This window comes from Chelonia mydas, chromosome 8 (assembly GCF_015237465.2).
Source record: "Chelonia mydas isolate rCheMyd1 chromosome 8, rCheMyd1.pri.v2, whole genome shotgun sequence".
In the NCBI taxonomy this organism is placed as follows: domain Eukaryota; kingdom Metazoa; phylum Chordata; order Testudines; family Cheloniidae; genus Chelonia; species Chelonia mydas.
In genome coordinates this window covers 18440908-18458618 of record NC_057854.1, presented here as the reverse complement: position 1 = coordinate 18458618, position 17711 = coordinate 18440908, and the positions used below count along the sequence as shown (strand labels likewise).

Below are 17711 nucleotides of genomic sequence, written 5' to 3'. Positions count from 1 at the left end.
TGCATGACATGCTAGTGCATACTAAAATTTACACTTCTCTGGAGCAGACAAGTCCTAGACTCAACAGCAATGTGTATTTCCTGTTTAATACATTAAGAATATCAAATTAATTCCATTTGAAAAGCTAGTCTGTTTTTAAAATCTTGATCACAGGAGGACTAGGGCACAGGTGCTGACTTTCAAAGGTGCCGGGAGGTGGGGGGGTGCTTAACCCCCAGCTCTGCTCCAGGCCCTGCCCCCACTCCACTCCTTCCCCCAAGGCCTCGGACCCACCTCTTCCCACCCAGTTCCGCCCTGTGCACACCATGTCCTCGCTCCTCCTCTCTCCCTCCCAACCTCCCTCATGCTGCAAAACAGCTGTTCGCGGGAGGCACTGGGGAGAGGGGGAGGTTCTGATGGGGGCGGGGGGGGAAGGGCTGCTGGTGGGTGTTCGGCACCCACCCTTTTTTCCCCATGGATGCTCCAGCCCCAGAGCACCCATGGAGTCAGTGCCTATGGACTAGGGCTAAGGACCAGTCTACACTTAAAAGCTAAAAGCCCAAGTGCAGATGCAGTTATACTGATATGAAAGGTGCCTTTTCCTGAGGGCTTATCTTCACATACAGTGCTACAGTTGCATTGGTGCAGCTCCGCCGCCGTAGCGCTTTAGTGAAGACGCTATTACGCCAACGAGAGCGCTTCTCCCATCGGCATAGTTAATCCACCTCCCCCAAAGGTGGTATCAGCTCTCATCTCAACATAGTGCTGTCTACATGGGGGGTGGGGGGGTTAGGTCGGTATAACTACCTTGCTCAGGAGTGCAGATTTCTTTCCACAGTAGAGCAATGTAGTTTACTGATATAGGTCGATAGCTGTAGACCTGGCCTGACAGTGCTTACTTCAGATCCTGAGCTTGACTATACTACACGAGTACAACTGCATCCTCACTAATGTGGGTATAGGGCGCTATGCTGATTTAGGGCTTGTCTACACTTCAAATACTACAGCAGAACAGCAGCTGTGCCGTTCTAGCGCTTCAGTGTAGACGCTACCTATGCAAACAGGCGGGATCCTCCCACCAGCATAGGTAATTCCCCTCCCCAAGAGGGGGGAGCTAGGTTGATGTTCTGTCAACCCAGTGCTGTCTACACAGGAATTTAGATCAGTTTAACAATGTGGATTTTTCACACTCCTGACTGACATAGTTAAAGCAACGTAATTTTCTAGTGTAGATCAGGCCTTAGTTAAAGCAGCAAATCCTCCTAGTATATGCAAACCCTGAGCATTAAGTACCTACTCTTACAAACCTTTGCTCATGAGAGCAGTTCCACTGACTTCAAAGGGACTACTTGTAAAAGCAAGGACTTCTCCCATGAGTAAGTGTTTGCAGGACTGAGGCCTCAAAGGGTACATCTGCAAAGGGAATCCTGATTTAGACACCAATGGATTAAACAAGCAGTGTAAATTCTCACCTGCACTTTGTTTGCAGATCCAATGGGCCTTGGCACTACAGTCCAGAGCAATCAAGATGCCACTGGAAATCTTCACACAATATGCAGTGTTTGGCTGGGCTGGGCGTGACATCCAAAGCCTTTCCATTCAATTTTAACAGAATACAAAAAGGTCATTGTTAATGAAAACATCTAGAGAAATTTACATTACAATGACAGTCTTTTTTTTTTTAAAAAAAATAAATCTGCGCTACAGTTGGTGGGTAAAGGCGGGGTGGAGGTTGAGGAACTATAAAAAAATTTCAGCAAAATTTCCCTTTTAAACTTTGATATTTGGCAAGTTTTGACCAGCTCTATTTGATGTAGGTTTTGGTTCCATTCGTTACATCTGGGCACTCTATTTTGTGTTCTGCTGTATAGCATTTGAGTCTTTAAATCAGATTCTCTCCCTTAAACAGTAGATCTCATTGTATCCTACTTCATATCTGGAGAGAGATGGGGACCAATTTTGCAGAAATGTGCCTTAGAAATAAAATATGATCCACTGCAATATTGCTGTAAGGTAGAATCTTATGACTTAAATCTGTGCTGTGCTTCTGAAGAGTGCCAGACCAGGCAGATACGGGTCTACGGTGTTCTTAACTCACCTTTGCACCCTCCCAATCCTGGGCTGGTCCAGAGGATGAAGCACACACCCCCTCCCCCCCAGCATAATCTGACAGCCATGGGATCCTATCTAAGAAACAGCAGCCTCCTGCTTGTCTCACCCCTCTCGCCTCCACCACATCCCCTACACTAGGGCTTGTGAAGGGGTCCTTCAAAAGCAGTCTAATGGCTATTTTGTCAATTCCTGTACTAGATGAATCACCACCTGGCCGGATCCAGGGATGATAGACTTTTTTTTACACTACTTTGGCCTGTTCACCTGGTATAAAGAAACTGGAATGGGATTGATGATCTGACCCCATTTCTTTATACTCCTCTTTTTCTATTAAATTAGACTCCTTGCATTCCTATTCCCAGAAACTTTGCAAAACAACTTTAGTCTATGCATTTGGACTAACGGATGCAAGTCCATATTTTCCATCGTGAACAGAATTATAAGACATATCCAAATTAATTTTTTTTGTACTTTGCCTCACTGGAGTTATCTAATATATAATCTGATTTTTATTTTCTGCTCATGATATTTTTAAATCTTCTGAATTTGAATATTATGAAAAACAATTTTAAAAAATGAGTGCACTCAACATGTTACCAAAACCATCTAGCAAACATAGCGGTGTTTCCAATTTATTAAGATGAGCTGTAATGGCACTTTGGTAATAAATACTAATATCACTGTCTCGACAGTCATTTCTATGATGTTACATACTCAAATGAGCTTATACGATAATATGAATACTGCTCAAATCAGCTTCTTACCAGGGTGCTGTTATGTCTGCCAGTGTCCCTTCTGACCAGGCAAAATTAGTCACATTTTCCAAATTATTTAATCCAATCCAGAAATCGTTCAGAGGCAACCCTAAAATCCATTTCTGCGGAAATGATCAATTCTTTATAAACACATTTGTGTATAGTAATAATTAGCACTTGTATAACAGCTTTTCATTCAGGCATTTCAAACGCTAATTCTCATATCCACCCTCAGAAAAAGGTATTATCCCTATTTTACAGATGTGGAAACTGAGGCACAGAGAATTTAAGTGACTTGCTTGAGGTCACACAATGCATCAGTGGTTGAGTTGTAAAGAAAAACCCAAAGTTCTGACTCTAAATACCTTTAGCCACTAGATAGCACAGACTTACACACAGATTTGGCCAAATTCCGCTCCTAGTTATACACCGGACAACCTAATTAACGTCAATAGGGTTGCTCAGTAGCACAGAGCAGACTCTGGCCCACTGACATACAATATGCATTAGACTCACTTAACACTGGAACTGAAAACATTGCAGCTGGTAGTAAACATCATAAACCAGCAAACTATTCAATAGCTGTGTGCAATCTATACTTAGCCATATCTGATTTTTAAAGAGTTCTTGAACATCCAAATAAAAAAGGCATTTAATTTGCATGAAGAGGCAGAGATACGTACCTGGACAACAAAAGAGTGTGCAAGAGAGACTGCATAAACAGGCTTCCTTTTGTATCAAGTTCACAAGACAACATACTCCTTGTTTTATTAATTTCTTGTCCTTGTAAGGATCCGTGTTTTAAAAGAAGCATGTCCAAGAGTTACTGGAGAGCTTACAAACTCTAGATCATTCCCTACAAAGGTACTTGCAGTTGAATCTATACTAGGGCATGAAGAACTTGACAGCGTCTTTTAAATCACTAATTAACACGCCGGCATGAGGGAAAAGAATGGCTCATTTATTTTGCCTTTTTTTTTTTTTAAATCACGTTTTGTGACATTCTTTTCTCACTCATATTGCTTCTGTCTAGGAGTCAGGTTATACAGTATGCAAAGGAACCTGATTCTTCTCTGTCACTTTCACCTGTGAGAATCTGCACTTAACTCAATTAGGTCAATGGAGTTGCACTATTTTTGAAACAGTGTAAGCGAAAGAGAATCATTGTCAGATTTGGTCATGCCAAGATTTGATAAACAATGCAATCTGAAAGTATGAAGATCATGGGAGATACTGCAAGATTATACAGTATACTTGTGGGACTCATTTCATTGAAGCAACCACAGTGCTTGCTTTAGAGACTCTGTGGTGTTATCAGAAACTTCCCTTATCTGATTTTAGAGGAAATATTCCCTCAGCTCCTTGGAGATATTTAATTTTTTCTCTCTTCTGCAGCAAACATGGCATTCCTTTGAATTTATTCTCCTTCCCTGTGTATTCTAGCTCTGTGACTCAAAGTCAGACACAAATTTAGAGTGAGTCAGCAGGCCTGACAAAGGACTTCTGAGAGCATCGCTCCTGGCGTCACAAACTCCTAGGCAGGTTCAATCATTATGGAGAAGGTGGGTGGAGGGAGATAGTGATAAGAGTCATGTCCTCACCAACTTGTGCTAGCCAAGCACGACTAGGTTTCAGTGGTAATGTTCCATGTGATGAACTATGGTTGTGCTGAAGATGGTGCAGTAGATTGAGAGGGGCTGTTGGTAGCAATGATTTTCTAGTGCTTCTTTAAACAGCATTTGTATTATTTGCTGGCCCTCAGCAAAATGCCCATCAACCTTACACAAAACCATAGTGTTAACTGACCTGTTGTCTGAATGCAATTAATAAGCACACGTTGATTCTATTTTTTATAAAGGCCTATGTGCCCTTCTGAAGGCCATTCTCCTGGGTACAACTTTGAAGGGAAGGAGCATTGCCTAGAAGTCAGATATCAGATATGGAAGCCAGGAGTTCTGTATTCTATTCCTGAAGATCTCAGACTCTCTGCCATGCGACAGTCTGCTAAAAGTTTCAACACCACCACCCACAGTTTGGTACTTAACTCCGTATTTAGGCACCTAGATCAGTGACTTATCTTCCTGTGTACGGTGAGTGTTCAGCACTTTTGAAAATCAGGCCATTTATTCAGATGCCTAACTTTAGGCTCATGCAATTACACTCTTTGGCATGGATCTCTCTGTACCTCATTTGGGAGTCTTCATTAATGGTTGTAAAATGCTTTGAGATCTTTGGAGAGAAGATATCAAAGCTGCTAAGGGACTATGATTATTTTGAAAATGCAATAAGTAATATGAAAATTTGCATCAAGTTTGTCTTGTATAGTGTTTATAGGCATAAAAACCTTGTGAAATACTGAATATTGTTTATTGTTATAATATTTAAAAAACTAAACAAATTATGGTTGCCAAGTCAAGCACTCAAAAGTCAGGAAATGTCGGAAGTTCAGGCTGCCTGTGACTGCACTACCACTTTTGGCACGCTAGCTTGAGCAGAGCTAGCACGTCTGTCTCCCAGCTGTTGTACAGACACACCCCAAAGGTCTGAACAGCTCCCAACAGAGTTTACATGGGAAAACAACAGCTGACCAAAGCTACAGTAGTTCTCTCATGCCACAGTTCAGAACGTGTCACAGTATAGTTAGGAAAAGCACAAAACTGGAACAGCGGGGGCTGTAACTGGCAGAAATGTGTAAAGAAAAGCTTGTATATAGCTTATAAGAGCACCTGACAACACATGCAAATGTAACTCTGAGGTTGGGGGGAAAAAAGATAAAATTAATCAACGATGTAGAAGAAATATGGACTAGAAATAAAAGTAGCACGAGTGGTCTTTGCAGTCACGCTTTTAAATGATACACAAGGCACAAGCTTTACCTTTTCTGACGCATTAGTGATTTTTAATAGTTCTGTATCTCGATATCGTTTGCAGTATCTCAGTGCTTCAATCCAAGTCCCTGTGCGACTCCTCTCCATGCAATAACAATTCCCCTGCCAATAGTGCCAGCAGGGTGCTTGAGGACAATTCAATCTCAGCTTGACTTTAGGGAATTAAAAAACAAAACCATTATCTTGCTATACGCAAAACTTATCTAGACAGAAATGTGTTTATTTCAGACACAATGTTCAGCTGAACAAAGATTTTTCTACTATACTTCCTATCAGAAGCTTTTTGAAAAAAAGCTATATTTAGGGAAAACACAAAGATGCAGTTTAGTTCTTGGTAAATTATTAATATCCAAACTGCTCATGGGTTTTTCCTAATTAGTTGTAAAGTGCCTCTTCTGTACTATATATCTGGGACCACTGCAGATTTAAGGCCTGTTAATGAGGCTTTGTAACCTACAGCTTCCTAAAAGTCTGACAGTTTAATGATTTATAAATGTACGAACACTGTGACTTGCAATACCAGTGTTACAACCAAATGCCACCAAACCATGTACAAACACCCCCAAATGATCTAGACTTCCTGCATCCCACTTGTTTTTATATTTATAGCTCAACTACTAGTTTTGGCTGCAGTTTTATTTTCCACTATTTAAAATGCTTATTCCAAACCCAAAGCAGGCACCATACCTCTCTGATGTGCCACCAACGGCAGGAACGCATGAACATGTCTATGTCCTCATTTTAAAGGGAAATTTTGAAGGTTTTTTCCCTTAAAATTAATAGCCTGTCACTGGCATTTTTCCTGTCTGAAAGCTCATAGCGTTCTTGTTGAAACCAATAATTGCTGAGGTGCTCAATTTAAACACAAAACTTAATGACGCAGCAGACTTACTGAGCACTTGACAAATCAAAGAGCATGTGTGAATACACACACTCATACATGTTGTACATTCCACTTACATAGCCAGGCATACAGCAAGTTAGAATGTAGAAAATAAATTAAAGAATAAATAAAGCACCGTGGGCTGAATCCTTAGAGCAAATGCTATCAAATATGACAATTATCAAGCTGTGTTTAAAACCTAACTCTGACAGTGTCCCTATAATTACTAAAAGATTTTCTTATTCTTTTGTTGAACAAGGGAAAAACACTCACTAAAAGAAACCTTTGTCATGATCATGCAATCATGGCATTTGTTCACTGGTTTTGATAAGGCTGGAGAACTAAAAATACTCTTTACATTTTTAAATATTGTCTTAGTTGCAAATATGGAAAAACTTGTACACACATAAATAACTTCTCAAATCTCATCTGCTTTGGTTACCATATTCAATCATCTACCTTTCCAAATTTTATAATTTATACTTCACAATGTCCCTGAAAAACCATACAAAATTAATTTAACAGATGCTGATTTAGACTACCTTGTAATAAACAGAGAATAAATATACTTCTTCCTATCCTTCAGGCAGATGTCTCAGTAAAACATGAGTCTTTTCCCTCCAGCAAACAGCTTCTAGGCAATCTGAATGATCAATTTTGTCTCTCTGACTGTTCACCCTGTACTGTAAATCTGAGAACTGACAGTATTAAACTAGCAACCTTATTTGCAAATATGAGTCATTTTACCGTTGCCATTTTTTTTTCCGGACTAGTGAATTCAGTTGTGGTGAAATATGGACAAACATCCTTGAAGAAGACTCCTTCTCCATCCTTTCTCTTCCTCACGTCACATCTCCACTATGCCTATACTCTGACTTTCAAGACTACTGCAAGGGGTAAGAGTCTAGTTCAGTGATACTCGGACCTCTGTGAGCACATGGAGGAGTAGTATGCAGGTGAGTTTGCACTCCCATTGCCCAGTGTGTGCCCCTTCTGTAGACAAACGTAAGATTTCAGGGTGCCATTTGTGAACAGGATGCCTTTCACGAGTACTGGTTGGGTATCAGCATTTTGCTGAACTCCAAATACATACACAATGAGAAACTTGAGCCTTTGTTTCCTAAAAGATATCCAGTCTCAGTGATTAAAAAAAAAACCCCAAACTTATTATTTAACATAAAATTCAAATGATTAAATTGAAGTAATTTGTTTTCAAAAGATTGTAAGTGCATTTTTGCTTTGACCTGAAATTTCTTAAAAAGCCTGATCGTTAGGATTCAGCAAATCATAGGGGATAATGACGATTTGAGATGTACCCACTTTTTGATTGTTTAGAAAGTCCCTCTTTGGAAAACAAGCCTATTAAAATGTAATTATGGTCAGATCGGATTGCTCCTAAAGTGCTAAGTTCAGAATGTGGTTGTGGCTCTAAGAGCCACTAGAGCTGATCAGAACATTTTTTGTCAAACTGTTGTTTCATAGAGGTCAAAACAAATGTTGTGGAAAGGTATCAATTTCAACTAAGTTTTCAATGGGAAGGTTTCTTTCTGAGGTTCAGGGTGTTCTCTACACACACACACGAAAAAAACCAACCTGATCTTTTTCAATTCCAAGATAGGCATTTTAACACAAGTCCATTTTGTGAAAACATTGCAAAGATTTTGTTTTCAGTCTAATGCAGAATGAAAATACATTTTGAAATGTTGAAAGTTGTTAAGAAACATTCTCCAGCCATCTTTAGTCATAACTAAAAGTCATTATCAGAGATGTCCAAGAGGACTTGATTGAAACCACCAGTTCTTTTTCCATAGGCACTGTACCAATCATCAAATGGAAAACAGGTAGCCCCTACCAAGCTGGGGTGGCTACTAACTGTGAAGAGCTCTAGATCAGCGGTTCTCAAACTTTTTTACTGGTGACCCCTTTCACATAGCAAGCCTCTGAATGCAATCCCCCCTTATAACTTAAAAGCACATTTTTATATATTTAACACCATTATAAATGCTAGAGGCAAAGCAGGGTTTGGGATGGAGGCTAACACCTTGTGACCCCCCTCCCCATTAAATAGCCTTGTGATCCCTTGAGGGGTCCTGACCCCCCAGTTTGAGAACCCCTGCTTTATATCCTATTACAAATCTCCAAGCCAAGCAGACCTAAATAAGGGCCTGCGCCATGAACAAGTGGAGACGGGAGTGTACGGGGCCTTCATCACCCTCATGCAACTGCAAAAATCGGGGCATAATCCCACTCATGCTAAATGCTAGGTCTGGAGACTTGTGGATTTAGACGCTCAAATCCCCTAACTTGCTCTCCTAGTTCATTTGAAAATCCTAGTTTCATCAAAGGGGACAGAAAGGAAGGCTGGCCTCATGGAGGAGAAAACATGTGCTGTATTCTTTCAGAGGCAGTTGTCCTAGAGGCACTCCCCAGAGACATTTGCCCACAACAGACTCCACCTAGGATCTCTTTGTAGGTGCACCTACATACATGGGCAGTAAAGCTACTAGTTTTACTGCCAGTCTGATCTCATAACATTAGTTCAACTGAATGGTTAGCAGACAAAATCACTGCTCTTTTTCTGCTAGTAAATATGTCATTGGAATAGATTAGGAGAAACAGCTCGGGTTTGGTTTTGTTCTCAACTGACATATGGTATTTTTCTAGTTTTAATTGTAAAATCACACTTAAAGCATGCTAAACATCATTCCTGTGGCTAACTCAGCGCTGCATAAGGAAAGAAATGGACCAGATCTGATTGTATATTGCTCCAACATAAAAGCTGTCTGCACTTAGCTTGATGGAAGTCCTACACTACAGTCAATAAAGCAAGATTTTTAAAGCACCTGTCCCTTAAAGTCAAGGGGAAGGATGGTCCTGTGGTTAAGGCACCAGCCTAGGACTCAACAGAGCCATTCTCTATTCCTCCATAAACGTTGTTTGTAACCTTGTGTAAACTCATTTAGTCTGTTTCAATTCCCCATCTGTAAAATGGGTTTAATACTTCCTTTGTCTATTTAGACTGTAAACTGTTAGAGGCCAGGACTGTGTCTTACAATACGTTTGTACAGTACTTAGAAGAATGGACCCCTAATATCAGCTAGGAGACTGTAGGAGCTACTGAAATACAAATAGTATCTTGGATGTTATGTCTGGTCTGTGATGCTTTAATTGATGCTTGGGGATGATAATACTTCCCTACCTCAAACGGGGTTTAATTCATTAATAAAACTTGATAATGCGATTGTTCAATGCTCATCTCTCCCTGAAGTCAAAGGGAATTGAGGACACTCAGCAGCTTCATAGGATTGGGCCCCTAGTGAATGTCATAGGAGGGGTATAACAGAAGGGCTTAGTTACTATTAGTGCAAATTAGGGAGGTACTGTCCCTCAAATACACATGCATAACATTTTCATTAATGGCTCCTTTGGAGAAAACAGTCCCCTAAGTCTTCATCAAAACCCCTACTTGCAAAATAGTGTTGGTTTAAATCTGTTTTATAACAGACCTTGATCCATTCCTCCAAATTTCATGGCAACAAATTAGTTTAAAGCCAAATTACTGCTATATGAACTACAAAAATATTATGTGTAAATGTCTGAATTCATCTTAAATATTTTGAATGCTCCTTGAAGGCAGAACTATTAATGTAAAACAGGAAAATCAATAGGAAAATTCTTTTCTCAGAAAACATGTACAGGGTTCCATGCTGCAACCCTTTTTCAATGTGATTTAAATGGAACTGGTTCCATTTTGGCATCAAGTTCTGTTATGATGGTATCAGAGGAGAAATCTACCTGCATGGTGTAGATGATGGTGTTTGTTTTATTTATAATTTTGAAATACACATATATCTGGGAGCACATACAATGTACACACTAGCCAGACTATCACGGTATGCAGACTGGGAGTACAGTTTTCTTTTAAGAGGAGAACAGAGACTCAGAACTACAGTCCACAGGAGTAACAGTACCTATAACCAACACTCTTCAATTGCGTTCAGTTAAGTTAGGCAATACAGTCAACAGTCTCCATCCAAAAAATCACAGCCACTGATAGTTTAAAGTTCTCATTACCACAATGACATAAGAACTAAACTAGAAACTTGGTCCTCAATTCAAGACCTTACCATACATACTATTATTAAATACTTATACTGCAGTGGTCCTCAGATGTCCAAATAAGGATCAAGGCCTCTTTACAGTAGGTATAGTTCAGACACATAGAAAAGTAGTCCATTTTTCAATAATGAAGAAAGCCAAATTTTGTTTACTTTTTAAGTTCCTTGTGCAAAATACAGCTCACCCCAATATTTTATTTGTACAATTCCTAGGTGGAGGGGAAGTCAAATAAAGGTTCTGAAGGTGCACATAAAAGTAAATGTGGTGTGGTATTATAAAAATAAGGCAAATAAATACATAAGAGGTGGTGGGTTGGGTACATTCCTTGTGTGAGGAATGAATGTTCATAACTAGAGAGGCTATGGCTTAGTAATGGGAAGATGATTCCTCTGTCACCCCTGAAAAAATCATTTAGGTCCTGGAGCAGCTTATAGGTTCACAATCTTAGTACCTTTGAACATAATTTGCAAAATAGATACAGATTCTCTGAGACAGATACAGACTCTCTGTCTTTACAACTGTTACGAATTAATTTTTTTGTTGGCTAAAATCATCACAACTTTTTCGTGCATTTTATGAAGTGAGTTTTTAAACACTTCCTCTTCTCCCCCTTCAAATCTTCTATCATATGAAATGTTTCTCTTCCTCTCCCCTAGACAAATATAAACTCTCTTGGATATTTATAGTTTGCTTAACATTATAGCTGGTTACTATGGGATGGGTATTCTTGGCTTGATGATGTTTGTTCCATTATTTTATTGGTACTATTTCTTATATTATGATACCGACTGTATTAAAATATGCTTATTTATTGTATACACTCTTAATCATGATGCTTTTATTAAATTATCAATTAAATTGCACCATTGATGATATTATAATCGTTATCGATTATGAAGCATTGTTACTTGGAAGATTTATTACTACTTTGTTTGTTATTTATTGCAGTCATTCCTGACTGCCATTTATTAGTTTTATTGGTGCATGTATTGTGATTTATCACGACTCCCATCTACTGCCAGCATCAGTTATTTTAAAATTTTAAGTACTTATAGCGCGCTCGCTGCCCTTCACTCTTTACCTGCAGCCCATGGCACACTCAGCTGGACTTGGAGCTGTGAGAGCAGCAGCATTCGCACCAGCCCTCCAGCCATGCCGCACGCGCCCACGCGCGAGCCCCAGCTTCCAACGTCGCACCTCCAAACAACTCGGAGACTGAGTCTGCGTGAATGCTCGGGGCGGTGCCTAAGACCGGAGAAGAGATAGCTGCGCATGCGCGCTGTTCACGCCTTTAGTTTTTTCCCGTTCCGTCAGGGCGCCTATTCTCCCCAGGCAGCCATCTTGAGTCAGGAGCGCACCTCTCCCCTCCCCCTCCTACGGTTTCCTCAGAGTGCATGGCCGGGGTAATCAGCCTTGGGGCCACGTGGCAAAGTGGCGTATGCACGTGCCACATTGTAAGGTGCGCGCCCACGGGCCGTATTGGCGCCTGCAGCAAAATTTGCACAGAGCCCTATAAATCTATTAACCTGAATATTAGTCTGTGTGGTACAGTGTAACTAAACAGCTAAGGGGCAGCCCCTCTCCGACCATACATAGCTAGATAGATTTCTTTATGTAGCTCTGGCCCTGTACAAAGAAAGGATTAATAAATAGCAAAGTCCCTTGCCCTGTTGTTCTTTACTTTCTAAAGGAATTCAGGCACTGTTTGTAATGGAAGGCATAGTGTTAATCTGTTTAGATGTTCCCTTCCCTCCGGTGCATTATTTAGATAGACAAAGCACTCAAAGTGTGCTAGACATTCTCCAAGTCCAGAGAAAGACATCTGCACAATGGGCATTGTAAATAGAGCTGTTGGAAAAATCTTCCATTGAAACTGGTTTGTGACAGAAAACTGAGTTTGTGACAAAAAGATTTTGCAAAAACTGTTTTCCACAGGAAATGTTGACAATTAATGGAAAAACAACACATACATTAAAATGAAAAATATTCCATTTGGCCATGTCGCCACTGCCTTTTGGGAGCTGTAGTTTAGCTGCCTCAGGTCACCATTCTCCTTGATGGGCCGGGATCCCTGGTCATACTACATCTGTAAATGTAGTCCAGCCTGGGAATCCAGCCTGTTGAGGAGAATGGGGACATGCGACACACAAACTACAACTTGCTTGAGCAACATGCTGTCATTTCCAAATCAAAATTTTTCAGTTTTCAGTGGGAGGTTTCCAGTTGACCATTTTCAGCTTTTAATTTTTCACCCAAAAGTTGAAATTGTCCTTGGAAAAAAATTCTGACCAGCTCTTGTTATGAGAGTTAAGAAATGTTTGTAAAGTGATTTGAGGGCTCCAGATAATTAGTCACTCAGTTTCGTACCAGTAAACACTTCATCACTGATCATGAGAGTTACACTACCACTTTCAACACCCTTAAGAGAAACAAGGATAAGACAACTCTAAGATATGCAGAGAGCAACTGCCAGCAGAGATAAATTTAACTACTTCTGTTTTGGCAAGAAAAGGGCATCCTCTTTGCTCATCTAGTAAAACCTCTTCCCCTGTTTTGAATCCCAGAAGCAATAATGTGCAGAACACCAAGGATGAAATTGGCTAATATTTTTGGTGAACATTTACCCTCACAAAATACATGTGTAATTGTGTGCCTCTGCATGCTCAGTTACTGCAAATGCACATGCAAATAGGTTAACTATGCAATATGCAGGTCTAGTTCATGTGATCATGTCTACATTTAGTCATTGGCCCCAGTGGGAATAAGAGTCTCCAGCTTACCAAAAATTGATAGTTACTCCTTTAATTCAAGTGGAAGAGGCTTTCCTATGGAAGCTCATACTAGTAACCATGGTATCTGTACCTATGCAGTCAGAGATTAATTACCATTGTATATACAAATGTCCAGAACTGGCTATTTCCATTATCACTTACCTAGTTTGCACTTGCAATCATGACAATTGAACATTCAGATTAGGCACACAATTATACACACATAGTAACACAACTAAAAAAGTTCAAACTCCAGAAGTGGGGCTCCACTAGTTGGTTAAATCTGCGTTAGTGCCTGCGTGCTAGTTGGCAAAGAGATACGCAAGCATTAGGATTGTTCAAGACTAAAACCCTGGCACATGTACGGTATAGAACAATCAACTGAAAGTCCTCCAAGCCAGTGCTGAAATCTGCCTAATGCTGTAAGAAATGCATACATGCACAAAAGTCCTTATCGTACCACAAAAACTTGTCATCCTTGTACTATCCTCTATTGGATAAATTGAGACACCCAGCAGGGAGGAATTTGTGAGATTCTGAAGAGAAAGCAGAAATTCCTTTTTGGTTCTTACAAGAAAAGTTGCTCCCTAATAAGATGTTGATCTAATCTCACAACTGTGTTGTGAAATTTATTACAGTTTTCAGAGTAATTAAGTAGCATTTTATTAGCGCTGCATCTAGTTAGCCTGATAAACATTCACAAACATAAAGAATTCTGTAAAACCTGAATATTTGTGAATGAACATGAGCTCAATATTTTGATAACACTTTAATTCATTAGACTACTGTTTCAAACTTTCTCTATATATTTGCCTATGTTAGATTTTCTCTTCAGCTATTGTACAACTAGAAGGAGCAATACTGAACATTAAGTGTGATCCAAGTTGAAAAGCAACCTGTGCTACTATGCTATTCTACATCCAGGCTGCTATGAGCTCCTTATGGCCTTTTTCCCGTGATGAACCCTGTTTACATTTATGTTGAGCCAGTCAACATTAAGATAGATAGGTAAACACCATAATTTTGAGTGAAGACAGTGCTACAGGGTCGAGGAATCAGTACTATAAAGGTGGCACAAACCCTTCTGTAAGTCACTTCACATTTCTATGTGGACAGTATTTCAGAGAAATAATAAGGCTTACTTTTTATATAAAAATCCATTTGTCAATGTCTCTCTGTTTTTCATGCCTAGAATCACTGGATTTTCATCCCCTTTGTCCATGCAGGTAGAGAGGGTGTTTTGGCTCATTGTATTCTATTCTAGCTTTCACCTCACCCTGATGCCTCCTTTGTCTGGAACTGTATCCCACTTTTCTTGCACAAAGCAGCCTCTGTTTCATTCTTTAAAACGGCTTGGGCTAGATACCCAAGTTGCTTCTTTACTACCTTATAGGACATGTGACTTTTTGTATCTGCATATATATTGAGGGAAGAACAACTGTAATGAGATAACATTTAATTAGGGAAAAACAATGCAGATGAAAGTTAAGGAAAAATCAAATCTAAGATCATGTAAGAAACAAAAAGTAATCCAAATTTTGTTTTTCTACAGTGGCATGAACATTTTTATGGCACTATTCAGTTTTAATTGGGGTATTGCAGTCTGTCACTATTTTTAATCCAATTGCCAAGATTTTCTACCAGTGCATCCCCCAATATACAAGATTTAATTAAAAACTGAAAATGTTAAAATTCTGAAGATGCGTACAGCTTTCCTCTTAGAAGTTGTGATCTGCATACATTTATCTTGAAGATATTTTGAGGATTGAGGTTGCAAAACATGTTGAATCTATTTGAGCCATGTGATGGAACTGTTACCTTGGCAATAATTTTTTCCCAACAAAATAGATCATTGTTTAAAAGAGCAAAATATTGGCTTTTGACATTGCGGTTCATCATCCTGTGTCTTCCACTTTTGGCTCATTTTGAAGGTCACCATAAATTGCTTCTCATTCAAATTTCATCAAATTAAAGTGTTAGTTGGATGTTTTCTATAATATTTGTTACAACAATCTAGACTTAAGATGAAGAGCTTTATCTCTTAAAAACTACAACCTGGAAAAATTATACATTTCAGTTGTTTAAAAAGAGGATTTTCATTTACAACCTTTTCATACTGGAATGTTTGAAGGAGATAAAGACTTTTTTGTGACATTTGTAGGCAACTTGAATCTTCAGTATAAGTCAAGAGAAAAACTGAGTCCCTGTGTAAACTAAAACAGATGCCTTCAAATAAATAACACCTTATATGTCTAGACAATTATTTTCACTGGCCTGAATGATCTTCTTCCAGTAATTACAACAGAGAAGTAATGAGGCAAGTACCTCATCTACTTTCTGTTCCATCTCACCCCCTCTTCCAGTATGCACAACCATAATCTTCTTTGCTAAGATATTTAAGTAGGGTCAAATCCTGAAGTTGTTACTCATTTTTATTCAGTCTTTACTAAGGCAAAAAATTCTGTTGTGAATTAATCTATTTAGGGATGAATTTTGCCCACTGGGAGTAATGGCTGAGGAAGGAGTGACTAAAGAAGACAGGGTTTGGCCAAGTAATATTAAGTGTATTAATTTTGGAGGATATAAAGTGCTGAACCAGGGTAAGAAGCTCTTCCAAACACAAGAATGACCTATTCCCTCACAGAAATGCAGCCAACTCCGGTATGAAATGTGGTAGCTTAACTAGGACACTGGAGCACGACATAACACAGACCAAATTCTGCCCTCAGCATAAATGCATACCTCTTGCTGAAGCCAATGTGAATAGCACCTAAGTAATGCAGGGCAGAACTGGGCATGATATCCCTTTGAAACTGAAGAGGATGCACAGGATTTAGGACATAAAAATGTAATTACCTGAGCTAAAATTTGGCCAAGAAATTACAGTTAACTTCTGCAAAAAAGCACCATGGGATCTCTCTCACAAATAGTCAGAGGCTGAATTTCGAATGGAAACCTACTGAAAAGGAGAAGGATAGTCAAAATATTTTCATGTTAGTTACTTGCATTTGTTTGTTAACATATAAATTGGAAATATATTCCTAAGGAGTGTATAAAAGCAGCTGTGCTTGCAGGAGGTCTGTGACCGGCATGCCAGTCCAGCCTGTTTTAATTTTTACCATAACAATTAGAATGTCATATGGCATCACTTTTCAGGGATGTTGATGAAGTTTGACAGGTCCACATTTTAACTAAAAACTCACTTTCTTTTTTTTTAAAAACTGACTTGATACTGGAAAAAAAATCACCAGTGTTTCCTAAACAAGGGCTGCAGATGGTGAAGGAATCCCAGCTCCCCAGCTGGGCAAGTTGTGAATAAGAAAATCTGGTTTTTTTTGCATTCATAATATGTCACACTATCGATCTCCTCTTCTAAGTCCATTCTTGTGAGCAAGCAGGGGATTGAATAGACAAAAATGCTACTTTCAGAAACCCTTTAGAAGTGGTTCGTCACCCAGCGAAGGAGCAGGAATTTTGAGTCTTTTAGAAGGAACTGGTCGATTTCTTCAGTATGAATGGAAAATATTAAATAAAAAACACATAATTTTCTAGAGAAGGGCATAAATGTTGAGCCATGACATTGTCCATGACATTGTCCCTTTGTCTGTGTGATACATTAACATCATCCCATGAAATATTCAAATGTATGCAGTGATATTAGGACAGACCTTCTGTAGGCTTCAAACTACTTTTTAAAAAGTGGGCAAATTTCAGAACTAATATAGCTCAGAATGTTGGCCAGCTATGAGTTATATCAAAATTAAGATTCTTTCCGACTAAGATAATCTCAAATATGATATCGTCTCAGAATCTGGTCATTTAACTTTACATGTTCATAATTTTAGAACTACTCCACCATTTTTGTTCAAACTTGGCTTGTTCTGTAGATCTCATTGATACTTAAAATCAAGAAAGTTCTGAAAACTATATATGCTATATTATAACATACTGTATATAAGTATTTTAGGTGTTTAAAAATCCAGTTTATTTTATATTAATTTATAAATTATTGATCATGATATAAAGAAAAACCATGCTTAAGGCTTAAACACAGTGGGGCAGAGTTAAGGGTAGACTTTACTTCTTCATTCTGCATTTCCTAATATTTGGATGCTTTATTTTTCAGTCTTAATGATGCATTAATGTTAATGCTTTGCATAGAATTGTAATAAATGGGATCTTGTTAGATAATTGATTACTGAGA

At 39.0% G+C, this 17711-nt stretch overlaps 1 protein-coding gene across 1 annotated transcript in view; it reads right to left on the bottom strand.

The window, feature by feature from the left end:
• The window catches only part of LOC122461377, a 42697-nt gene extending 30745 nt beyond the window's left edge, over positions 1–11952 (bottom strand). The window contains exons 1-4 of the mRNA XM_043520703.1: positions 11818–11952; positions 5723–5886; positions 2856–2968; positions 1452–1570 (exon numbers count right to left, since the gene is read on the bottom strand). Of these exons, the coding sequence (XP_043376638.1) occupies positions 1452–1570; positions 2856–2968; positions 5723–5886; positions 11818–11890 (469 nt within the window). The 5' untranslated portion in view covers positions 11891–11952. The remainder of the gene's footprint in view (positions 1–1451; positions 1571–2855; positions 2969–5722; positions 5887–11817) is intronic.
• Positions 11953–17711: the final 5759 nt, after the last annotated feature.